Here is a 24,218-nt window from a genome sequence, read left to right as displayed (position 1 = left end):
GAGACAAGCATTGAAAGTGCATGTACTACTAGAAACACACTCATTAATGTCCAAATTTCTCTGCCAGTATTGTCATGGAATTTACCATAAGGAATCCAATAGTAATAGTAAGTTGGAAAATATCTCGGTTTTTACCGTCGTATTGTGGGATTCGTGGCTTATATCTCGGATATATCTTATATGTATTTCTGATTTTAGTTTCTATCCTAAACGAGTTTTGATTATTTTAATCTCTGAGCATGAATAACACTAATGATAGCAATTTCAATTATTTAAGGAATTTAAGTTTACCATATTACATATTGAACTTAATTTTATAAAACACTTATAATTAAACATTTATTTAACAACTGATGCACAGATTAAAAGCTAGTTTATAATCAAAACCGAAATAAAAGTATAAAATTTATAATGGTATGTGCTCATGAAAAATATACTGTTCTACCGCCAAAAAAAATTATTACTTTTATACTCGACCACTTTGTTAAAAAGAATGAGTAAAACAACACCTATAAATAGTTAAAAACACACGAATACATAATACCTAATCTGATGACCAATGTTTAGTATTAAGCATTTTTTTTTCTTCAAACCAAGTTTAGACTTTATTAGCAGATGTCATCATGTAACATATTACACTAACTCCCAAGTGATCTTCAAATACCAATTTGAAAAAAAAAAAAATTTCATTAGATTAAAGATCAGCAAGCATGCCACTAGCTAAACCCGGACACTAGCGACCAAAAGGTTAGCTCAATGTTTTTCTTTAAACCAAATTCGGTAACCTATATTTTACAAGGTCACTATTCCACTAGTTTCGCACAAAAATGTCACTATTCCAAGTAATTATTGACACATACATCTAAAATGAAACCACCTAAAATCAAGGTAATAAACAGAAAACTAAGCGAACATTTTGTTACCAAAACTTATAAGCCATGTTGAGAGCCCATAATAACTGCGCCTCATCCACTGACTCATACCACGTGCACTTTCTTGTAATTATCGGCTGCTTTGGATAGCGATTGTATTGAAACAGGTACTCCTGGCCCCATCTGCAACAACAACATTGCACTGACTTGGCAACTTGAAAGAAAGAAAGCAGATATACAAGAATTGAGAAAATGTGCATTATCAGTTTTTCTGAATTGATGATCCTCATAGCACAAATATTCCAAGATAATAAAAATTTCTGAACTGCATAGTCCATCTAACCTAGGACTAGTAGTAGGAATCAGGCTACAAGGCACTGTAGCACCAGGAGATGATTCATTTCTATAATATTCTGGTGGTTAAGCAAAGGCCAAGATAGTGGTGAAGTAAAATAGAACAGATAGGAGAATAAATTCGAGCTTACCGTGCTGCTTAGATGGACAGAAAGCACATACCCAGCATATTTGGAAGCTGACCAGCAAAAAAGAATGTGTGTCAGATAATAGAAATAAATGTAACACTAACACATGAACTTGGTGATCATGTTAAACAAAATAAAACCAGAATCAAGCATTCGAAGTTTACTCCTCCATGCAAAACAGAATCATCATTCCAACTATGTGAATATCTGTGTGAATCTGCATTACCATCACATGCTACTAATGAACTATCAATGTCTCATTCTCTACAGTAAGCTTTCCCTAAAATAAACCTAACTTTGATATATAATATTCTTAACCTTTCTCAGTCATACTTATGGTTGTCTTAAAATGATACCATATTGTTTATTTAAAATCTAGAACCTAGTTTATGTTAACACCTCCAGAATTTCTTGCAACGCATGGCAAGGGTAATAACCTGAATTTTCAGTTATCAATTTATTCCAATGACTTTCCCAGTTGTAAGAAAAATAAACACTAGTACCCAACCAATCATGGAAGGTGACAACAGGATTCCAGGAAAACCACAGGCTTAAGCTATATAAGTCAAAAAGAAATATCAGCATTAGTGCAAAGGATAAATCTGACTTAAGAACATGTCAAAATACTGTGATTTATGTTAGGGAATCCAGCTTAAATGCTATCAATTATATAGATAAGATCAACATTTCACTGAAAAACCAAGTGAAATCTTCCATTGTAAAAGAAAACCACAATACCAGTATACGTTATTTATGTGCTACCATTCAACATTAACAGTCTTATATATATACATTGTAGTCTTCATCCAGGTCAAATTCTTGTGTTTGCCGCCAAGGTTGAGAGATGGGAGTGTTTAAAATAAAACTTTAGACTTAACTTTTTAGTGTGCTTGGTTATTTTTTGTGACCAACTATTAAAATGCAACTTCACTATTTCAGGAGCTAAAACATTGAAAATTTCCTTTCCCAGTAGGTAATGGTAAATCATATTTTCTCCTGAGATAAAAAAAAACAACAGCACAAGGATATGTGCTACTTACTCTTCTTTAAGCCAGCAGGCTTGGCAAGCAAAACAGCATTCATAAATGCGCCAATATTCTCTCGTAAAGCCTCTTCTTTGTAGCTTACCTGCAGATAGTAATTTTAAGTATAAGATTACATCCCGTGCAGCATAGCAATTCCCATATGAATTTCAAGGAGAACATGATTTCACCTTTCCCACTCCAATATGCAAAATTGATTTACTTTCCATCTTAAACTCAACGCGACCTTGCCTTAGTTCTTTCAGCTGACCAGCAATATCACTAGTCAGAGTACCTAGCTGTAAAACATATTTGCAGTCACGAGTCAATACGATCTACTCATGCCGTGCCGTTCAAAAAGAAAATTAGAAAGTCAATAAGCATTGGAAAAGCTTACTTTCTTGTCTGGCATCAACCTGCGCTTTCTAAGATATTGTGCTATCTGCATAATAGTTCGCATAATCTTCATATTTCAGAAAAACCAACCAATCATTCAGATGACAGATTCAAAATACCTTTCCAAGATGAGGTGCCATTCCAGGAGTTGAGAAGCACTTGTCAACTTTAAGTTTATTATTACCACCTGTAGTAATTAATACAAATACAAACTATTAGATATGAATAACACAAGCACAAAAAAAAAGGCCTAACACATAGCTTAGGGTTTTATATTATTGGCATTAAAACTAAAAGTTATAATTGCTAAAGCATGGAAGATAAGCTTAATATCTCCTCTGCATAACTAATGGCACACAAATGTCTCGTAACTAACATAAGCATGTGATGAACAAAACACATTTTCCCAGATCAGCATGCCCGAGTTTGACATGTCAAAAACTATGAAAATCTGAATCTCAAGGGAAAAAACTTTCATGGGAAAAAGATATAATACCAATTCATATGATGAACAATACACACACACACACACAGAAGAGAGAGAGAGAGAGAGAGAGAGAGAGAGAGAGAGAGAGAGAGAGATCAGTTCATTACTAGCAATCTCCTCAATAAGTTCTTTGCCACCAACTATATCAGCTCCAGCATTTCTAGCTTCTTCTGCTTCTGCCCCTTCTGCAAAAACAGCCACACTGACGGCCTGAAAGATATAAATAATTAGACTACAAACCAAGCATTATATGCAGTAATTAATAATCACAGGTTACCTTTGGAGCACCATGAGGCAGAATCACAGTACCACGAACTGCCTGCCACAGTTGGAACCATTATCTTCAGAAGGAATGAATTAACAGAACGCCATATAACAAGACGGAAAAAAATTCATCTAGCAATGATATGGATGTAGAAGCAAAAGAATAAAAAATATCATTTTCACTTAGCAGTCCTGAAATTTTTTTTTTTGTTTTTTTTTTTGAAAGAAATGCACTCAACATAATAAATAATTTAAAGCATGCAATGCTTAGAACAGTTAAGACCCGACCCCCCCCCCCCCCACAACACAGTGGGATTGGGCAAATGAGTTTGACTGAAGCAATGTTAGAGCAGTTTTGTACCACAAGCATCAAGGATAATAAATTTCTTCACTCTTTCCTGGTCCAACAAAGAACCAGAAAAGCTTTAAAAGGACTATCTCAGTCAAATATAATATATATATTCTTTAGGGGAAAAAAATCCCATGCAAAGCTAATGCTATTATCAAAATAAAAACATGCAGATGTTCCATGTTTGGTAAATATAATGTAAATTGGACCTCAAAATTTAACTATTAATGAAGCACATACAAGCATATATGATAGGTGATTCGAAGTGGATAATTTGAAGTCCTACAGGCAGTCTTCTTATCACATGGCAGTTATACGTATAAAGAAGGAATTTGCTTAATCAGTGGGATAATAATCATATTCTCTCTTTGATGTATTGAGACTACCACTCATACGATATATGTAAAACATGGACAACAAGTCATACTTTCAAAGCTCAAGCCGATATGTCAACTTAAAAAAGTTAGCCACGCAAACAAGACGTGGAACAGTTAAAAGAAATGTAATTGATATATACTGACTCATACCAGTTCTGTTCGCTTTGAATCAATACCCAATCTTACATGTGCTTCAACAGTTTCATCAAACTTTGCCTTGGCACTGACCTGAACAATAACAATATTTAAAATATATTCAAATAATAGTAAGTCGTGGATCATTTAATATAAGAAGTCAAGAACTCAAGAAGATTCATTCAAAGGATCAGCAGGAGGCCGACGGCCAATCAGTAGAGTCCATACCAAAAAATAGCAACTGGCACCAAGCAAAACTTTAAATCCAATAATTTACAAATCGCACACCCCAAAAAAAGGGGGAAAAAAGGAAAGAAGGCACAATCATGTTGTTACACATCATGATACTTGAAAATTTTGAATATATATGAGAGTCTATGGTGCCTACAGCGGCTATGGTGGCTAAACAATTTTTGCAACACTTAAAATTAAAGTCACTTTTTCACATGTTTTGCAGGTATCTACACAGTATAGCAGCGTTAAATTTAAATCCCACCAGAATTTTATAATTGTCCTCTCAGAAAGAAAGTAACATTAGTACACTTCTCCATCCATATATGATATATCTATGACTTATGGCTGTTACTTCTACAACTTCTATTGCTATAATTAGTACACTAACTTTTATAGGAAGAGACAGATAAATGCATATTATATACCTACATGCTACTTACTAGCAGCAATAATTTTAAGTCCACTTAAATGTAGAATTTCAGTATAGATTGCTGTCTGAAAAGAAATGACCTACTAGTGTTTACCCTAGTCTCACAAAAAGATTTTTATTTTCCCTTTTTTTACTTCTCAAAATGCATAACTTACAAGTTATCTCAGAAAAGTAATATTTTCAATGGTCTATACAAGTTGCTAAGGCAGCCAAAACTAATCAAATAATTTTTTTTTCAACCTCTACCTTCTCTATTAGCACTAATCACCTAAAACTAAACTTGGGCACAGAACAAATCCTACTGAAGCAAAAGCAAGTCAGCAACACCAATAACTAATCCTTCTCCCATAGGGTAGGCTGTATGGATCCCAGGATGAATATTCACTGAAGAAAGAACATAAGAAATCTACACAACCTAACCACCTATCTGAAAGGCAAATGAAAAAGAGAAAATCTGAAACATCGTCATTTTTCCTTCTTCAAATCAAAATCTGTTCCCGAAATAAACTTCCCCATCCACTATCTCATAAAGAAATTACTAAAACGCACCGCACCTGGCAGCACACCTGATACAATGTCAATGTCAATCTAAGTGTGTGTATGGATTAATTTTTCTTGAAATTGATTTTGAGATATACATACCAAGCATGCACTAAAACAGTTATCCACACACAGCGAATGGAAATCAAACTCAGAAATGAATTCAAAACTGCAATTTCGATAACAAGAACATATGATCCAACCTTAACTTGGCGAATGGCCTCGTTCAAATCAAGGACAGGGGGAGTCTCATTGCGCTTGGGCATGATCAGCATCGGAAAAGGCACCTTCATCTTCTCCTCCTCCATCTTCTTCCTTATCTCATCCTCAACCTCAAGCATCCTCCTCTCTTTCTCCGCTTCCTCATTCCTCTCTTCCGCGGTCACAACACCCGGATCATCGCCGACCTTATCCTCCGGCAGCGGCGCCACTCTCGGAGCGTAAGAAACCGGCTCAATCGAAGGCGCGTCCTTCACGTACCGAATGTCCTCCCTTGTCCATCCCCGCTGCGACTCCTCCCGGCCCTCGGCCGACACCGGGCGGCGAGGAGGGGGCGGGGGCGGGCGTTCGCGGGGGAACTGAGGCTCCGAGGATTCGGTTTGTTGGGGGGCCGGGTCTTTGGGTTTGACAGGGTAGGAAACGGGCTGGATTGGGACGGATTGGAAGGAGGGTCTCCTTTGAGGAGGGTCTTGTGGTGGGGTCGGTGAGTCTTGTTGATCTTGTGGTAGTGGCGAGGAAGAAGAGAGGGATCTGTGAGAGGTGAGGGAGAATGGGGAGTGGAAGCGCGAAGGGTGTTTGAAGAGGAAATGGTGGCGGCGAGCTTGGGAGAGGAGAAGCTTCAGTGCCGCCATTGTTGTGTGTATGAGTATGAGAGAGAGAGTGAAGTGAGAAGAGCTTAGACTTGGCGAACCGGGTTAATGGGAAGTTGGGAACTCTTTGGTTTAGACGTAGGCTTATGCTTGCTTGAACTTGGTTTGTTTGGGTTTTTTTTTTTTTTTTTTTCAGTTAAATAAATATTAAAAATAGAATACTTACTCAAATTAGTTTATAATATTTTTAAGATGGAACATTTTAGTTTTATTAATTTTTTAAATACATAAAAAATTTTCTATATTTAATTGTAGCAAATAACTTGTCATATTTTGTTGTCAATGACAAATAAAAAATATTGACATAAAAGTATGGATAAATATACGTGATATTCAGTTGTCTACGTGTGTGTACAAACAAGATAAATTAGTTATGGTTTCATGGGCTCAAGGCTTTAAAGCTGCGTCTTTTTTTTTCCATTTTTTTCCGCCATCATTTTCACTTATGCGGCTCTCCTCCTCATCCAGCCGTCTATTTCGCCATTATTCCTCTTCTTGAGTTTGAAACTGCGATTTTAATTCTAGTTTACCAAATTCTATCGTTGCGATCGCCAACCCCTTCTCATCATCTTTTCCCTCATATCGTGCTTGCCTCCAAACATGCATTCCAATTCCAGTCGTTGTTGTCATATTAACGTTATCTAGCCACTTAAATAGGAAGAATATAGCATAAATGTTTATCGAAAGGTGGTTTTTGTCTTTCTCCCCTTCTAACTATTGCCATCAAAGCTTTCTTTCTCATGTGAGCCTAACTTCTGGTTCCTTCCTTCTTTCGGTTTCTCAAGAAGGTTTTCAACTGATTTTTTATTTCGTTATTAATTGTTAATGGGCGGTGGTTGCTGTATTTCAAATTGGTTTTTATTTCTCATGTTGTTAATTGGTGGTTAGTGTTTTAATTCATTAATTATTTCTTCTATTCAAGTGACCTTATGGTTTGAAGGAACTTGAGTCTAATGGAGGAGAAGTTTGAATTTATAGCAATGAGGTTGATTTCGGAAGAGGATATTTGATTATTAAAAATGCAGAATCAATGAATGAAGAGTATTATTATCTTATTGAGAATGAAGAAAAAAGCCTAATAATTGGAGATATATTTAAAATGACACAATTTTGAAGTCCTAAGTCAAGGGACTAATTTGTCCTGTTTGCACACGTAGACAACTTGTATTTGTCCATGTCTTCATGTCAGTAATTTTTGTTTGTCATTGACAGAAAAATAAGGTTAGAGACTGATTAGTCCGTCAGAGTTAAACTTAAAAGAGTTTTTTGTGTATTTAAAAAGTTATGGGACTAAAGTATCTGATGTTAAAAATTTCGATGACTGATTTGAATAATTACTCTTAAAAATATCATCAAATTATTAAATTGTTGGTAGAAAATATTTTTAAAATTTTTAATAACAAAATTAAAAATACTTTTCAAAAAGACAATAATGATATAGTAACTTTTGTATTTAAAAAATTAATTTTATATTTGTCATGTAATAAAAAAATATGTAAAAATATTTGAATACTTATTTAAAAAGTATATTAAGAAAAATCAAAATTTAACGTCTAGACATTTTAAAATGATAGATTCAGATATGTTTATTGTTTGGGATTGACTCATTATATAAGATCAGGCTCCATATTCATCATTAGATCTCATAGTCATGTGGGAGAAATATGTACCGACTTCTATACTAAATGCTTCTAGAGCATAACGATTACGGGAGACAGGGATTTAAAAATAGTAGGATGCCCACGATTCTTTGGGAGGCCCACAATAGGATGCCAAATATATAAGGGAAGGGCCTATCTTTTCGGAGGTAACTAACTTTACCGTAACACTCTCTACCTCATGGTCAGACACTAACTTAGACGTAAGAGTGATTTTACAAGTACCACTCTTGCGACTCCACCAACAACATCCTCATCTTTAAGGTTACAACTAGATATCTCCTTATTTCTAACAACTTCAGATAACGACATAAGTTTATGATAGTGATCATGTAAGTGTTGTTAAAATTAAAGTCATTTTCTTTACGTTTTAATAACACATTTTTAACAACATTTTCTAAAAATATTTTTAAATAATAAAAAATATTATTTTAATTTTAATAATATTTTTTAAAATATCATAACTATTATAGCCCGTAATATAAAAATACTAGAATGGTTCTTGAAAAAAAAATTTGCAATTTACATTTAAATGTAGTTGAATAACTATTATTAACAATTGAACATAAAAAAAAATCTAAAATATGAAAGTTGGTAAAATAATAGAATAATATTTTAATAATTTTTGAATTGATAATATTTATTATTTATAATTATAAATTTTATTATCTTAATTTAAAGAGGAGTAAAGTATTATTTTATTATTCTATGAGTTTATTTATTTTATATTTTAAGAATATATTATAAAATTATAAATTATTTTTTTTAAATATAAAAAATTTGAATTTTTAATGCATTTTATTTTATATTTATTAAATAAAAAAATTAAAATTTTTTATTAATAATAAATTTATCATATATTCATAGGAGATATGTTAACTAAACCCTTGTCTTATTAACTTTCTTAATACAAGGAAAAGAATGGCAGCCGTTGATCACAAAAACCCGCGCCACGTGATTTTGGGAAGTGGCACATGATTTGCGATTTGGATGACAAACAGCGCGAAAGCAAAATATACTTTGCAGCCCTACAAGCAGCAGTAGCAGTAAGCAACTGGGTGCTGGTGCTAGTGCTGTTGGGTGCTAGGGGAATCAACTTTTCCCTTAGTGCTGGTCGCCGACGAACTCTTCTCCTCAGCCAGCGTCCAGTCCCGCCGTCGCCGATCCTCTTCTCCTGGATCCCTTCACTTCGCGTCTCCAGGTCTGCTCGGAGCTGCTGTTGGCGTCGCCGCCTGTCCTCGTCATCCTCGATCTCTCTCTGTCTCGCGCGTCAAGCCTCTGTCTTCGATCCCCTCTGTGCCCGAGCTCACTTTCCTTTCTCCTTCGCTGTCACTTCTCTTCCTCCCTCACCGCCGTAAGCAAAGCAGCTTCAATTTAGAGTGAAATTCACATGGATAGTAGCGAAAGCCCAACCGAAACAAAGAAAACCAAGTCCAAGACACCTCGAAAAAACAAAGAAACCGTTCTCAAGCAAAGTACTTCTCTCGATCTCTCGTTCTCGCATTCTCGACATTCATAACCTTTATCCTCCAACTGATATTTTTTTTTCTTTCTTTACTTATTAAATTTGCAGAATCTCCCGCGGAATTCTTTGCTGAGAACAAGAACATTGCAGGATTTGATAATGTAAGCTTGATCTTGTAATCAATTATAAGGAGTGGCGGCGTGTCTGATTTTTATGTATCTATTGATTTTGTGATTTGTTTTTATTTATATTATGTGGATTTCACATCAGCCAGGAAAATCTCTTTATACTACTGTTAGAGAGCTTGTGGAGAATTCGCTTGACTCAGCGGAATCCATATCGGAGCTTCCGGTGGTTGAGATAACCATGTGAGTTTGCATTTGAAAGTACAATGAACTAGTAAATGATTGATTTTTCCACGCTGACATGGTTGTTGCAGTGAGGAGATAAACAAAAGCAAATTTAATTCTATGATCGGTCTCATTGACTGCGAGCGTGTTGATGCGGAGTTGTACGATGATTATGAGACTGAGAAGGCCCGTGAGGTGTGGTTGATTACATTATTGTTGAGTTAGTTGTGCCATAATGCGAAATACTAGACTGTGTTGAACTGTATTGTTGTGTAGTATCAATTTTTAATTATAGCAATAAACTTGAAACAATATTTTGCAAATGCAATTAAATAGATAAAAGCATATAAGGTCCTTGCGTAAGATTCTAAATTTGTTCCTATGACCTATGCAGAAACGGTTGGCGAAAGAGGCTCGTGCTCAAGAAATACAAGCAAAGAATGCTGCCCTTGGAAAGAAAGTGAAAGAGACTCCAGCTTCAAAGGGTATCAGGGGCCGAGGCGAGGCTTCTTTTTACAGAGTTATATGCAAGGTGTGCATTGTTTCTGCTCTCAAGCATTCTCATACTGTATTGTATTGTATTGATGCGGGTTACCTTATATGTTAGTTTTATTCAAGTCAACATTCATCAAAGCTGTTTTATTCAATTTTAAATTCAATTTGAAAGTCCTTTTTTCATTTTTTGTTTACTAATCTCATCTTTGAAGTGAAGCTCAAATTATCTCATGATTGATTGCAGGACAATGGAAAAGGAATGCCACATGATGACATCCCGAATATGTTTGGCCGAGGTCATTCAATTACTCGATACCTTAATTATCCATGAATATACACTTTTTGTTCTGACATATCTTTTATTGGTACGAGCTAGACCTGATTTGTTTAAGCTTATCCATTCATGCAGTTCTCTCTGGGACAAAATATGGCTTGAAACAGACACGGGGGAAGTTTGGTCTTGGAGCAAAGATGGTATTGGCAACATGCATTATTTAGATACACTGTCACTTTTTTTTTTGTTTAACCAACTTTTATAATCAACTAGTAGAACAATTGCCAATTTTTTTTTTCTTTCTTGAAGTTGAAGTTCATGCATATAGTAGTTTCAGCTGGCCTTATGAACTATATTCTTCATATGTGCAGGCATTAATATGGTCCAAAATGAGCACTGGGCTTCCAATTGAGATCTCTTCATCAATGAGAAACCAAAGTTATATATCATTTTGCAGGCTGGATATTGACATTCATAAGTATGATTTCAAGTTATTAAATGAATTGTCTTTTAATCCCTTCTCCAGATAAACAAATGCCGTAATTTTCAGGAATATTCCACATGTACATGTAAATGAAAAACGAGAGAACAAGGAGCGCTGGCATGGGGCTGAAATTCAAGTTGTCATTGAGGGGAACTGGACAACATACCGTGTATGTAACACTTATTTGGTGCTACCTTAATGATTTCATTGCAAACCCCATATATAATGGATATGGAGCTTTTTCCACTTTCCAAAGTACACTTTTTTCATGCTTATTGATGTGTCTAAAGACTGAAGTTGACTATGTTTCACTAATATAAGCTCCCTTGTTTACATTCGCAGTCAAAAATATTACATTACATGAGACAAATGGCTGTCATCACCCCTTATGCACAATTTCTATTTAAATTTGTTTCAGATGCTCCTGAGTATGTATACATATATCTATTCATAACCCCCCTAAACTATGGCAATGCATAATCATCTCATACTAGCTATTCTCTTTGGCAGAAAGAATGTCACTATAAGGTTTTCTCGAAGAACAGATGTGATGCCTCCTGTTCCCCTGGAGACAAAGCATCATCCATCGTCAGTTGATTTGCTGCTAATTAAACGCCTTATTGCTGAAACTTCGAAGCAGAACCTTTTACAATTTCTTCAACATGAATTTGTAAATATTAGTAAATCTCATGCTGAAAGATTGATAGGTATAAAAATAGTTCATATGGTTCAATGAATGCTGTTCAAACCATAAACATTCTAGTTATTTACTGCACTTTTGACCTTTTTCAGGTGAAATGGGCCCAGACTTCAGCCCAAAAATGGCTCTTAAGTCTCTAACTCCACAGCAACTAGTACGCATTCATCAGTTATTTCGTCAAGCCAAGTTTGATGATCCTAACGGCCATGTTAGTTACTAGTCTTTATTATAGGCCCCTTTTCTTTTTAGTTTCATTTATTATTATTATTATAAATAAATTCCTTACTCTTGTCATTTGGTGGGTCTTTAATACTATTTTCAGTGTCTTAGCCCTGCTGGTGAGTACAATCTCCGGCTAGGAATAATAAAAGAGCTACACCCAGACATGGTTGCAACTTATTCAGGCAGGTTGTGTTTGAATATGAAAATTTCCAGATCTTCCGATTCAAGTTATTGCTTGTGGAAACTTCTATATATTCTGTTTAAATATCGTTTTTAATCCTTGTGGTTGTGGTTGAGTCGATCATGGGTACTTGGCTTAGTTCCTATGATACTCTTTTTGTTGGGGTTCTAAAGGTGTCACCCTGCCAACATCCACGAGATATTTAGTTATGTTGCTTTGCACTTCACTTTTCTGGCAATAGATAACTCCTGGTTCCTAAAATAATTTCTTCTGTCATTGCTGCACAGTGCTCAGGTTTTTGAAGGCCACCCATTCATAGTTGAAGCTGGAGTCAGTATCGGTGGAAAAAATGTCAAGCAAGTAAAGTTTCAGATCCATTAGTGTTTTATTTTATATATTAGATAATAGTTGAAATCCATGGGAGTAAAATACATCATTTTATGTGAAAATAGCTGAAGTTTCAACCAATTACAATGGACCTATAAATTAGCAAAAGGAAAATGTGATTTAGTTGATTACATTTTAGTGTACTTTTTGATGAACCATGATAAATGTTAAATAGTATATGCTGCACCCTACTTCTTACTCTTCTCAGGATACTTTAATGCTTAGTTTGACTCCTCTCACCAGAGTTGTATATTAGGTGTAGGAGACTCCTGATCAAGCAGCTGATCAATTAGGCAATATTAAAGAGCTAATGATTGTGATCTTTATTCTGTTCTAAAATAATTAATGGTCTATCAATGACAAAGCATATAACGATATAACACTTGTCTCAGGGTTTGAATATATTTCGATTTGCGAATAGAATTCCACTACTTTTTGAGCAAGGAGCTGATGTTGTCACCAGGACTGCACTAAAGCGAATCAAGTATGCACATAAGCAGATGGTTTCCTCTTGCCTTTCCGATTTTTGACCTGCATTGGCAGGATAAGGGTCAATAATTGCTTTGCAAAATTCTCTGGTAATTGCAGTAAAGAATATGAAATCTGACTAAATGCCTTTTCAGTTGGAGTAGTTACAAAATCAACCAGCTACAAGACAAGATTGGCATCTTTGTTAGCATTGTGAGCACAAAAATTCCCTTCAAAGGGACTGGAAAAGAATACATTGGAGATGACATAACTGAGATTGCTTCTGCTGTCAAGGTTGAAATTGTTTATTTTTTACTTTACCAATTTCACATTATACTAAAGGTAAATAACATAAAAGTCCTGTTTCTCCAGTATTCCATTCAGCAGTGTTGCATCCAATTGAAATCCAAGATTGTGAAAAAGATGCAGGCACGCGAGCAGCAGGAGAGGAAACGGAATTTAAGCAAGTATGTCTATGTCTTACTTCTCAAATCCAAGAATTGACTGATGCTCTGCTTGCTTTTTTTTTATTGCATGAAATAAAATGTGATTCGTACCAACTGGTGGTTGGCAGGTACATTCCTGATGCTACTGGGGCAGTGTACAATGTTTTGAAAGACATGGCAGAGACACAGTTACATGCATCAAAGAAGTTCCGTTACGGAGATGATGATGGAGAACTATTAAGAAAAGTATATGAGAATTTGATTACTAAAGAAACGCTCAGTGAAAAACTTGCTAAACATGTTGAACAGGTATGTTGTCTGGCTAACATTTTATCAAAACTTTGTAGTTTGTAGTTCTACTGCTATGTTAACCAAATTTTCTGTCAACCTGAAAACATAAAAAAATTGTTCGAGTGGCAGTTGAATTGATATCGAGTAACAATTTTTGCTTGTTTGTGATATGAACTTGACTATCCTAAGTTAGGATCTAGATATATTTAGCCTCACAACTATGAAAATGGACTTTATAGATCTTTCTATTTGAAAGATTTTTTATGACGATCATAAGCTTTGTGCCCGTTTGGCAAAATTTTCCTTTCCGATAAGGACTCTGCTCAAGTGCTCGTAGGTTTTCTGAAGCCATCTTTCTGATTCAGCAATAGGATTGTTTTTTATCCTTTATATGAACAATAGAAAAAATTGAATTTCGGATTTATTGATCAGCTTTGCTATATGATGTGTGATACAGGTGGACTATGAAATGGCGTTGGAGTATGCCACGCAGAGTGGAGTGAGCGAGGAACCAAGAGAAGCAATATATATACAACCATTGGAAACTGAGAATAAGATTATTGATTTACATTCTCCATTCTTTGTTTTTAGAATGTTTTATTAGATCTAGAAAATCATTAGACATATTACACGAAGAAAACATTGTTGTATCTATTGTTTTCATTTGTAACTTGTAAGAAAGAGTAATAAGAATCATAATACAGTGGATTCTAAATTATGGTTACATTAATGTCTATAGGAGGGCCTATCTCAATTTTTTTAACCATCCTAATCTGATGTTACTTTGTAATTTTTGGGCTCACAAGTCTTTTCTTCCCCTAACTAATGTGAATAATACCACTGATAACATACTCAAACCTTTTTCAGTGTTTATGCTTACAATATTTTCGTTTATGCAACTGATTAACATGAAAATTTTGTAAGCGTACACTAGAATGTCTGAGAATCTGAAAGGCATCCTTCAAAATAATAACATCATCCCCCCATTCCCCCCACTGCTCATCATCGATGTCTAGTTTTTCAGTATCTTTCTCCGATTTTCACTTGCATACATTTTTCTCAAGCTCTTCCCTTATTCCATCTAGAAACTTGAGATTTTCAAGAAGGGCATCTACAACAGCATCTTTTAACAAACGTTCCTCCTGCCAAGTAAGTGGGCCTTCAGAACTAGATGTTGGAAAATTTTCACCGGCCAATATATATCCAACAATCATCTTGCAAAGAAAGTAACCCTTTTGACATCTCACTTTTCTCTTTATTTACTTGAGATCCCAACAGAGCACTCTTATTGATGAGATCACCAATTTGAGCAGCAAAACTTTGACTGGTTTCCCCTGAACTCACACTCAGAATCTTCTCTGCACTGCTAAATGCATCCCACTTGGTACAATTTGATTCTTCAAGTGCAAACAATGTGGCTGAAGCAATTTGGATAATTGCTTTATTCTTCAGCAAAGATGATTGGCTCCCAGTCAATGCTTTGATCATAGCTTGTAGCTCAGGTTTTGTAACAAAACCAGGACGGGATTTCACATTTACAGTAATGTTTTCTTTACTAGTAAGCCCCCATCTTTTGTTCTTCTATCCAGTAAGAGCAAGGCATATTACATATTTACATAGGCAACATACAGAGTAATTAAAATTTATTTTATTTTATTTAGATGCTTTTTAAATGGATCTATAGGTACCCCAGTAAGATGGTAGGATGCTGGCATGCAACAGATCTATCACTCATGATGTACAAGATTGTAATAGGGACAGAACTCAGACTTTTAGGGTGTGTTTGGAGTTCACGTTGGAGAAAAGAAAAGCTCGTTTGAGTGCTTTGAACGTCCCATCTTTATGTTTGGCAACTCTTTAAAACTCTCAACTCAGAAGTGATTTTGCCTCTAAACGTACGTTTACAAGAAGCTAAAAATTCTAGCTTCTGCGTTCACGTTAGAGAAAGCTAATTACAATTGAGAAATTAAGTAAGAAAATTATTCCTCTTCTATCAATCCTATCCTTCATTTTCTTCTATAAAAATGATGTAAATAACCATATAATTTTCACAATAATTCTTTGTGTATGTTCTTGGTTCCAATTTTTTTTTTCATCCAAATCTTTCAGATTTGTTATAATCACTGCCAAGATAAATATTTTAATTTTTTTTATTACTTTTAGTACTCTCTTCCATATTTTGATTTTTATGTTTTTTATTGTATTTTTTATTTATATATAAATATTTTTATATTATTTTTTGTATTCTGATATTATTTTTTTAGTGTTGTGATGTCATATTTTTATTGTATTTTTTTTATATGACAACTATTGTTGATATAAATTCTTATTTTTATTAATTTTTATGATATTTTTATTATTTTTTGTTTATATAAATTTTTTTTATCTTTTATTGCACTATATTTATATTATGTATAAAATTTTTTATTTTTTTATTTAGTTTTATTCGTATGAATTTTATTTAGTTCTTATTTTAATTTTTTTGTTCATATGATATATGTTGTTAGTTGTAATTATTATATTCTATGTTTGTATGGAATTTTTTTGTTGTTATTGTACTTCTTATTGTACTTTATTTTTGTTTTTATTATATATTAATTATAAAAATTTATACTAAATTAAAGAATAGTAATGATACTAAAATAATATAGAACATTTTCTTTTTATTTGACATTATAAAATGTATAGTATTCTCTTTAGTGTTTTTATGTATTAAAATATATTTTATCAATTTTTATATATTACTTTAATTTAGTAAGTAAATATTAATTTTATTATAAAATAAATTAATAAGATTTATTCAAATATCTAAAGTAAAATGATAGGATAATATAAAAAATTATTTAAATTGATGTCTCTTTTAGTAATTTTTCATCTAAAAGTGATTTTGAGTAGTATAATCCAAGCAATATTTATTTTACTATAATCCATTTTGATATAAAAATTGCCAAACATAAATCATGTTAACATAAACTTACTTTTCATCAAAATCAAGTTTGCAAAATCACTTTTATACAAACTCCCGTTTGCAAACTATAATCCAAACACACACTTAGTAGTGCTGTGTGAAGCATATAATATAAGAATCCAGTGAATAGAAAAAGAAATGCAGAAATCAAGTCACCAGAGGTAGGTAGAGAAAGTGTGCTGTGAGAGTTGCACCTGGAGGCATTGCACATCATCTGTATCAAAAAGCATACAAAGGGAGGAAAACCAGGACCAATGGAATCCTCATGCTCAGATGACAAGGGACATAAAATCATTGGAAAATGATGAACAGAAGCATCTAATTTAAACACTGCATCTTCAGTATCTCTTCCACTAGAACTAGCTTCAATATGAGGAACATCAACCAATAAGGATTCATATTCATGATAGGCATCTGGTCCAGAGGTGAATCCGGAAACACCGAGTGAGCTGCCTGCACTTTAACTATTATTAAAACATCTTTACCAAGAGAAAGAGAAAAAAGGTCCTGGAACAAAATAAATGTAATATTGCTATCCAAAAGGTCCTGGAACAAAATAAATGTAACATTGCTATCCAAGTGTCATATTTAGGCACAAGATTAAGAATAAGATAATTTCACCGTGATGCTGATAATTTCAAGGACTTAGGGCCAAGTTAAAAATACTACCAAAAACTTCTTCCTATTCTGTAATAAAAGTTTACTCACTTGGAATATCAGGATTAAAGCAACATATTAAATAAATCACCAAGCTCCATTCTAAGTTGCACAAAACCTCTTTCTGACAAAATAGTATGATTCATCCAGAACAAATTATTACAAGGGTGTGAAAGCTTTTTCCCAATATATAGGTAAGAGTAAGTCCAATAATGAATTTATAAGGGTTATGCTAGGTACCTAATGACTTTCTTGAACAACATGAACAACCACCAATCAAATAAAAACACACTACACCTCCAAATTACACACCTAAATCTTAATATTAGAATAACTATCCGCACACCTAACGAAATGAACATCCGATATATCCATTGTTTACATTGTTTAGTATTTTCATTGTTTACCTATACTTTTCCAATTTGTAAACATGGAAAGTACAAAGATAGTAGTCAAGAGCAGTAATTATGAATAAGCACCTCTGAGATAGATGTAAATATAACGCAGTGACAAACAACTTGATGTGCACTCATGCAACGTAAAATAAACCGATGTGCATCACTTAATAGGTGCGATGTAATAATCACAAATTTCCCCGCAGGATTAGAATGTGAGTTCCAATCAGTCACTTATACAAGGAACCATAAATTAAAGTTTATTATAATTGATGAAGAGTTGCTACAATTATACAAGGTACAAATATGTTTTGCTCACACATTAATCTGAGCTAGTGGATGAAATTGAGAAACGTATATTAATACACATCATGATCAAGCCAACAAGACACCAGAATTCATATAGCACCAAAACTTGGAATTGGTATCTCTGCTTGGAATTTATTTGATAATTTCAATTCTCAATATCAAAAACTAAAAACAAAATTCTAAACCTAGCATACACTGATCATTACTAGTCAGTTACAAATGTTAGTGACTTGCTTGTATTTGATTGAAACCATATATCTTCCCTCAATTAATTGTTACTTAAAGTCTGTAACAAGTTTAGATATGGAAATAATGAACTATAAGATTGGCCATCAGCCAGTAAATCTTCAATTTTATTTTATTTTCTATAGATATATACTCTTCTTTATTAAAAAAAAAAAAGATTAGGTCTAGGTTTGATCCTCACTAAACACACTCCTTGGAGATTGAAGAGCCTTAATTCTAACTAGGCTCCGAATTGGATTAATTGGTCACTGCGGGTGTTGCCAACCAAAAAAGGACTACATTTTCTGCCCTGTCAATGATTAATCAAATGTGAAACATCCTACTGTAAGTACACAGAGTAAAGACAATGTTGATAAAATATGAAACTAATACATACCGCATCAAGTACTGACATACTTTCCAAATTGCAGATAGCTTGTGCTCCAAGATCAACAAGTATAGGATATGCCCCTATAAACTGGAAAAACTCTGTAGAACCAGCATCTAAATAAACAATAGCATCTTCACATGCTCTGATATCTGAAAATAAACACGTATTGCAAGACAGCCAAAGTCATGGGTGCAGCCCAAGATGCATAGATGCAATTATATTGGTGCACACTAGGTCCATGTACCGATCATTTTATTTCATGCTAACAAAAAGGAAAATACAAATTAGTTAACAAAGATAAATCTAGAAGGATTTATGGGAGGTTCAAAATAAGTTTTAAAAACAAAAGGTTATCATCTGTATGCAGGCATATGCCAACAAGACCAAGCTAATTACAACGAACATACCTTATCACTTTAAAGTTTTAAACCAAACAAAAATGCATGAGTGTGTTAATTGTGAGTTCCTAAAAATGGTATTCAACTTAAATATTTGTGAATAAAGGTGGTTAAAAGTTCAACAATTGATGAAGTTGGTTGAAAGACACAAAAGCAAGGGCTCTATCAACAAGATGAAATGGATATAACGATAAGAAATCATTGAATCTGTTCAAACTTCTAGATTCCGTAATAAAAATAGCAGCCTGCTTGAGACTTTCAGTTGATAGCAATTTTCTTCTCTTTTATTTAGTTTTGCTATTGACGACCACAACGTCTGTGACCAAAATGTTCCAGTAAGAAACAATGTTGAATAACAACAAAAATTATCATGAAAAGTGATTTCAAGGCTAATGCAATTTCAGCAGTTTGATACAAGAAATATAGATTTCAATGAAATATAACCTAAAGATTAAATACAAAATGAGTTTTGCAACAACGTTTTGCCTTATTGGATTATAGATTATTCCATTAACACGTGAAGGTAAAGTGTCTCAGCTCTGATCATACCTCTGCATCAAAAAATAAGTTCTTAAGACACTAAGACCCGTTCAAAATCACACCAAAATTGAAAAAAATAATAAAATAAAATCCTTCTAAAAGCAGAAAGTTTTTAAGTTCTTGAAATTTAGAAGTGGACTGTTTAAAAATCAAATTCACAAAATGACCAAGCAATAATAGGAAAATATAAAGATTAATTAACCTGTTTGAGGGAATCGGTGCAAGAAATGATAACATCAACCAAAGCCATTGTCTTCTTCTCTTTTTCTCTTCAAGGGCTGCAGCACTTATTACTCTTGGTGAAAATATTACATGAATAATCTTTTTTTTTATCTTGTCCATGCATTGAAATTCGACAAAGTTTAAGTTGTTTTGTTTTGTTTTTTTTTTTTTTTTCTAGATTTAGGATCATCTATGTAAATATAGTTAGAGTTAAAATATTACTTGTGAATAATAATCGAAATAAAAGACAACATGTCAAAAATTCTGACATGACAAACATAAAAATTTGGTGGTAGTTGCGATGACCTTATATAGATGTTATCTTTACAGGTTATGGCGGACCGGATCATTGGAATGCGTTCCACTCTGCGAGAAAACCTAGAAAAAATGGGGTCTCTTTTGCCATGACAGCACATAACCAATCAGGTCTCATCTTGAACAATCAATCAGTCTATCTTTGTTTAATATTGCGATAAATTAAACCGACATTGCATGAGATTAATATCTATACATGGTTAAATAACTTGAATCTTAGGGAAGAGATTAGCGTATAGCCTTTCAAATAGAGAGATTCATATACAAATTGCAATATTGCTTAATCTCAACAGAGTTCAATATAATTTACCCTTGTTATAACTTATAACAGCTGTGTTTTTATCACCAGCAATGCTAGGGAGCTAACTTCTTTTTAGCCAACATTAATCAATTTTTTTTAAAATTATTTTGTTTAATTTAAATTCTAAATTTTAAATCCTAAATTCTAAATTATAAACTTTATACGCTAAATCCTTCAAAACATTAGAACTTTTAGAATTAAAAAAAGAAAAATTGACTAATGTTGATTAATTGAAGATTGGTTTTTTTATATACTTTCTCTTTTCTCACAATTTATCTTTTGTTTACTTGTGCAGATTGGCATATTCTGCTATAGTGGATTGACACCTGAACAAGTTAATCGTATGACGAGCGAGTTTCATATTTACATTACTCGTAATGATCAAATAAAGTAACTTTCTAGTGATGGGTCGGCGGCGCTCCTCGGACGACAATGCGTGCGACGGGCCCAATGGTGGCGGGAACAGTCGAGGCGATGGCGACGCGGGCTCCCCTGTTGGCGAGCTCGCAGCAGCTCCCTCTGGCTCTCTCTATCTCTCAGACGCAACTCTCTCTCTCTCCTGTGATGGCTCGGCTGTGACGCGACGGCGGCGTTGAGGCGGGATGGACAGCAAAAGCAGCGCCGGCTCCTCCTCTCTTCTGATCGCAGCTCCCTCACTTCTCTCTTTGGTTCTCTTTTCTTTGTTTTTTGATCTGCTGTTGCTGCATTGTGTTTAGGAAAGGAGAAAATGGGGGAATAGATCCTCTCCAGTGGAAAAAAAAACTGGATGATATCCAGTGGAAGATCTCACCCTTCATTGCATTCTCTCTCTCATTTATTTCTGGTCCCACTTGAAGAATTGAAGGTGGAAGATTACACTGTATTCTCTCCAGTGACAAAAAAAATGGAGAGGATCCATTTCCGAGAAAATGGTGACCCGAGTTTGGAAGAAGTATGTGTGTGTAATATACTTACGTTTAGAGTTAGAGTTAGCAGATAAGGTATTACTTTGAATTGTAATTTAATCCTTAAAATTACTTTAAATATACTATTATTTATCAATTTACTAATTAGCTTTCAATCAAGTACTCTAATTTTAAATATAAGATAATATAATTAATTTTCTTTATTCATAAAACTTAAAGTATTAAATTCCAAAATCTCAATTATTCAAATGAAATCATATAAAATTCTTATTATTCTCTAATTACTAAAGCTTTAAATCATAGAGAGGAAAATATTCAATTAATATAAAAATTTTTGAAAATATAATATTAAATAAATATAATAAATGGTAAGTAACTTATTATTTACTTTTTAAAAATTTGGAGTCTTAAATCCTATGCCACTTATAAAAATTTTTGTCTTCGAAAATTGATACAAAACGAAAGAAATTTAAATTATCTTCACTTTGGAACGCATTAAGAAAAAGCAAAACACTTTGGCATATATATTTTTCAAATACCAGCATATTCATATAGAATAAAAATATAAGAGAAAAAAAAGGTGATGTGAAACAGAAGTTACAAGGTAGGCTTGATGCAAAGGGTTACATGGTTCAATCATGTGATGGTAGTGTAAGGTGGCAAAAGGTCAAAAAATAGGTTGGTATCAAAATGACGGGTATAACGTTCGCACACTGATCTCGTACCAACTTCAGAACTTCGACCTGACGTACCTTCACCATTTTCGATCGTACTTTATCAAACAACTCATTTGAAAGTTCTCAACCTCCACAGTCACTACGCACATCTATAACCGGTCACAAGTCTAACATCCACAAAACTCTTTCGCGTGAATCAAAGCTCCACAACTTCATGTGGCATTGCACACTTACAAACTTCATCTTCCGCACCCACGAAAACTTCCTAAAAACTAAACGCATCGCTTATTATACTTAAAGGTCGCACGTGGCACTAAAACAAATCTCGAGTTTACTCAAAAGGATACAAGACCTTTTAGAAAAGAAGAAAAAGCGACATGGACAGTACTCATAAAGATTTGAAAGAATGAACGAAACTACAGGTAAACAAGGATGCACAAGCAATGAAGAGTGTTAGAAGAAAAATCAAATCACAAGTTTAAGAAAGGATCTCAAATCAAAGAACTTCAACAAGAACAATAAGAAGAAAACAGTGCATTAGTTTGATACTATTTCAAGCTGAGTCAAGGAGTATGAAATTTATAGATGAAGAATAACTAAAGTCATGTTAAAGAGTACAACATTCATGAAGAAAAGTATAATGACAAAGATAGACGCTCTTAAAGATTCAAGTTGAAACAAAGTACAATGTCTATAAGAAGAGCATGACCAAAGTCAACGACGTCGGTTACAAAATTCAAGAGAATGTTTAAGAACACAGCCGAATGAATATTGAATCACACAAAAAGAATGACAAAAGCATAAATGTTACGTCATGTTCAAACAAGTGCAAGTTGAAATAGATTATGCAAAGTTTGAAAAAATGAAAACCAGTTAGGCTAAGAGCAAAATATTTCCTCTAATATTTTGAAGGACATTTAGGTGCACAACTAAACCAAAACATGCATAAAACTGTAATATCATTGGAAGAAAAATTAAGTTGCATCACATCAAAACAATTTCTAAATTAAAGATTGAACAGGTTAGGTTTGAAAGATGAAAATTAATTGAGTTAGGGACCAGAAATAATTTCTCGAAAGATACTTAGGTACTTAATCAAGTGAAGTATGTAATGAAATTGCAGCAAAGTTGGAAGGGAATCAAATTTTGTCCCAAAAAAATGAGATAAGATTCTAAAATACATAAGTTTTTAAAGTTAGTATAAAGAAATGAATGCAAAAGCTAAAGACAATTCGATCAAAAATTCAAATAGTTATGGACATAGTTAGGCAAAAGAGTTAAAATTTCTTCAAAGAGAATCAGATACAAGAACTTTATAAGGAAATTACAAAGGATGATGTGTCACACCAAAACGAATCCAAAACATAACAATGAGTCGCACAACTCAGGTAAAAGAATGCAAAGTCAAGGACAACCTTGTATAAGAATAAACCAAAACTTTTTTAAAAAGGTTTAAAATAGAACTCAGAGAGGATACTTGAAATCACAGCCCTATAAAGATATTCAAGAGTACTGAGACATGCTAAAAAGGAAATCATTCACATCTCGAGAAAAAAGCTTAAATAAAAGGAATTCGGATAGAATTCACTAAGCATATCAAATCAAATCAAACAATAGTGAATTCTTAAAGGTTTCAATGATCACTTTGATATATCAAACAAGGTCAAAGTTACATCAAAGAATACATGAATCAGGAAGAAGAGTTTAGATAAATGTAGGCAGATATTCCAAAGAATTTAAGTAGACATATGCAGTTAAGATCAAACGAGAATGCATATGAACAAAAGAATAGGGTTGGAAAAATAATCAAACTACTTTTCGAAAAAGAAATCTCAAACAAGAACTTCAAGACAAACCATGAAAAAACAAGATAGGTAATTGAGTAACCTTGAGAAACAACTTCTAATGTTCCCATAATCCATGATTTGTGTTACTTATAACTCGTATATCGTATATGATAATTCATTAGTGTTCTCATATGCTTTGCATGTTAATGAAGCAGGTGCGCTGAGCTTTCATATGGTAAAGTTGTTGGAA

At 33.6% G+C, this 24,218-nt stretch overlaps 2 protein-coding genes and 1 pseudogene across 2 annotated transcripts; 1 reads left to right on the top strand and 2 right to left on the bottom strand.

The window, feature by feature from the left end:
* Positions 1–667: 667 nt before the first annotated feature.
* LOC107607153 (uncharacterized) lies at positions 668–6,559 on the bottom strand. Its single transcript, XM_021108025.2, has 10 exons — positions 5,792–6,559; positions 4,400–4,477; positions 3,537–3,578; positions 3,367–3,469; positions 2,892–2,959; positions 2,774–2,818; positions 2,568–2,675; positions 2,395–2,482; positions 1,358–1,404; positions 668–1,055 (listed from the first exon to the last, which is right to left on the bottom strand). The coding sequence occupies exons 1-10, from the start codon at positions 6,437–6,439 to the stop codon at positions 978–980; spliced, it is 1,305 nt and encodes a 434-aa protein (XP_020963684.2). The 5' UTR covers positions 6,440–6,559; the 3' UTR covers positions 668–977.
* Positions 6,560–9,043: 2,484 nt separating this feature from the next.
* Positions 9,044–14,602, top strand: LOC107609235 (DNA topoisomerase 6 subunit B). Its single transcript, XM_088493287.1, has 19 exons — positions 9,044–9,590; positions 9,689–9,741; positions 9,851–9,948; positions 10,020–10,125; positions 10,325–10,462; positions 10,670–10,721; positions 10,835–10,899; positions 11,071–11,177; positions 11,250–11,352; positions 11,526–11,611; positions 11,694–11,890; positions 11,976–12,091; positions 12,206–12,291; positions 12,574–12,646; positions 13,066–13,157; positions 13,297–13,435; positions 13,514–13,608; positions 13,716–13,896; positions 14,336–14,602. The coding sequence occupies exons 1-19, from the start codon at positions 9,506–9,508 to the stop codon at positions 14,480–14,482; spliced, it is 2,019 nt and encodes a 672-aa protein (XP_088349413.1). The 5' UTR covers positions 9,044–9,505; the 3' UTR covers positions 14,483–14,602.
* A 139-nt stretch (positions 14,603–14,741) lies between these two features.
* On the bottom strand, positions 14,742–17,878 carry LOC110265168 (sec1 family domain-containing protein MIP3 pseudogene; annotated as a pseudogene).
* Positions 17,879–24,218: the final 6,340 nt, after the last annotated feature.

This window comes from Arachis ipaensis, chromosome B7 (assembly GCF_059453495.1).
Source record: "Arachis ipaensis isolate K30076 ecotype BB chromosome B7, ASM5945349v1, whole genome shotgun sequence".
Lineage (NCBI taxonomy): Eukaryota > Viridiplantae > Streptophyta > Magnoliopsida > Fabales > Fabaceae > Arachis > Arachis ipaensis.
Note: the sequence above shows the minus strand (reverse complement) of the source record. Positions and strands in the feature narration are given on the sequence as shown.

Bases quoted from the DNA above. Each gene is read 5' to 3' on its own strand.
- LOC107607153 (XM_021108025.2), bottom strand. From the start codon at position 6,439: ATGGCGGCACTGAAGCTTCTCCTCTCCCAAGCTCGCCGCCACCATTTC. The intron at 4,478-5,791 runs GTTGGATCATAT...GTTATTGTTCAG, and splicing joins AGGCCATTCGCCAAGTTAAG to GTCAGTGCCAAGGCAAAGTT. The intron at 2,483-2,567 runs GTGAAATCATGT...TACTATCTGCAG, and splicing joins TGCATATTGGAGTGGGAAAG to GTAAGCTACAAAGAAGAGGC.
- LOC107609235 (XM_088493287.1), top strand. From the start codon at position 9,506: ATGGATAGTAGCGAAAGCCCAACCGAAACAAAGAAAACCAAGTCCAAG. The intron at 11,353-11,525 runs GTATGTAACACT...TTACATTCGCAG, and splicing joins GGAACTGGACAACATACCGT to TCAAAAATATTACATTACAT. The intron at 13,609-13,715 runs GTATGTCTATGT...GGTGGTTGGCAG, and splicing joins AGGAAACGGAATTTAAGCAA to GTACATTCCTGATGCTACTG.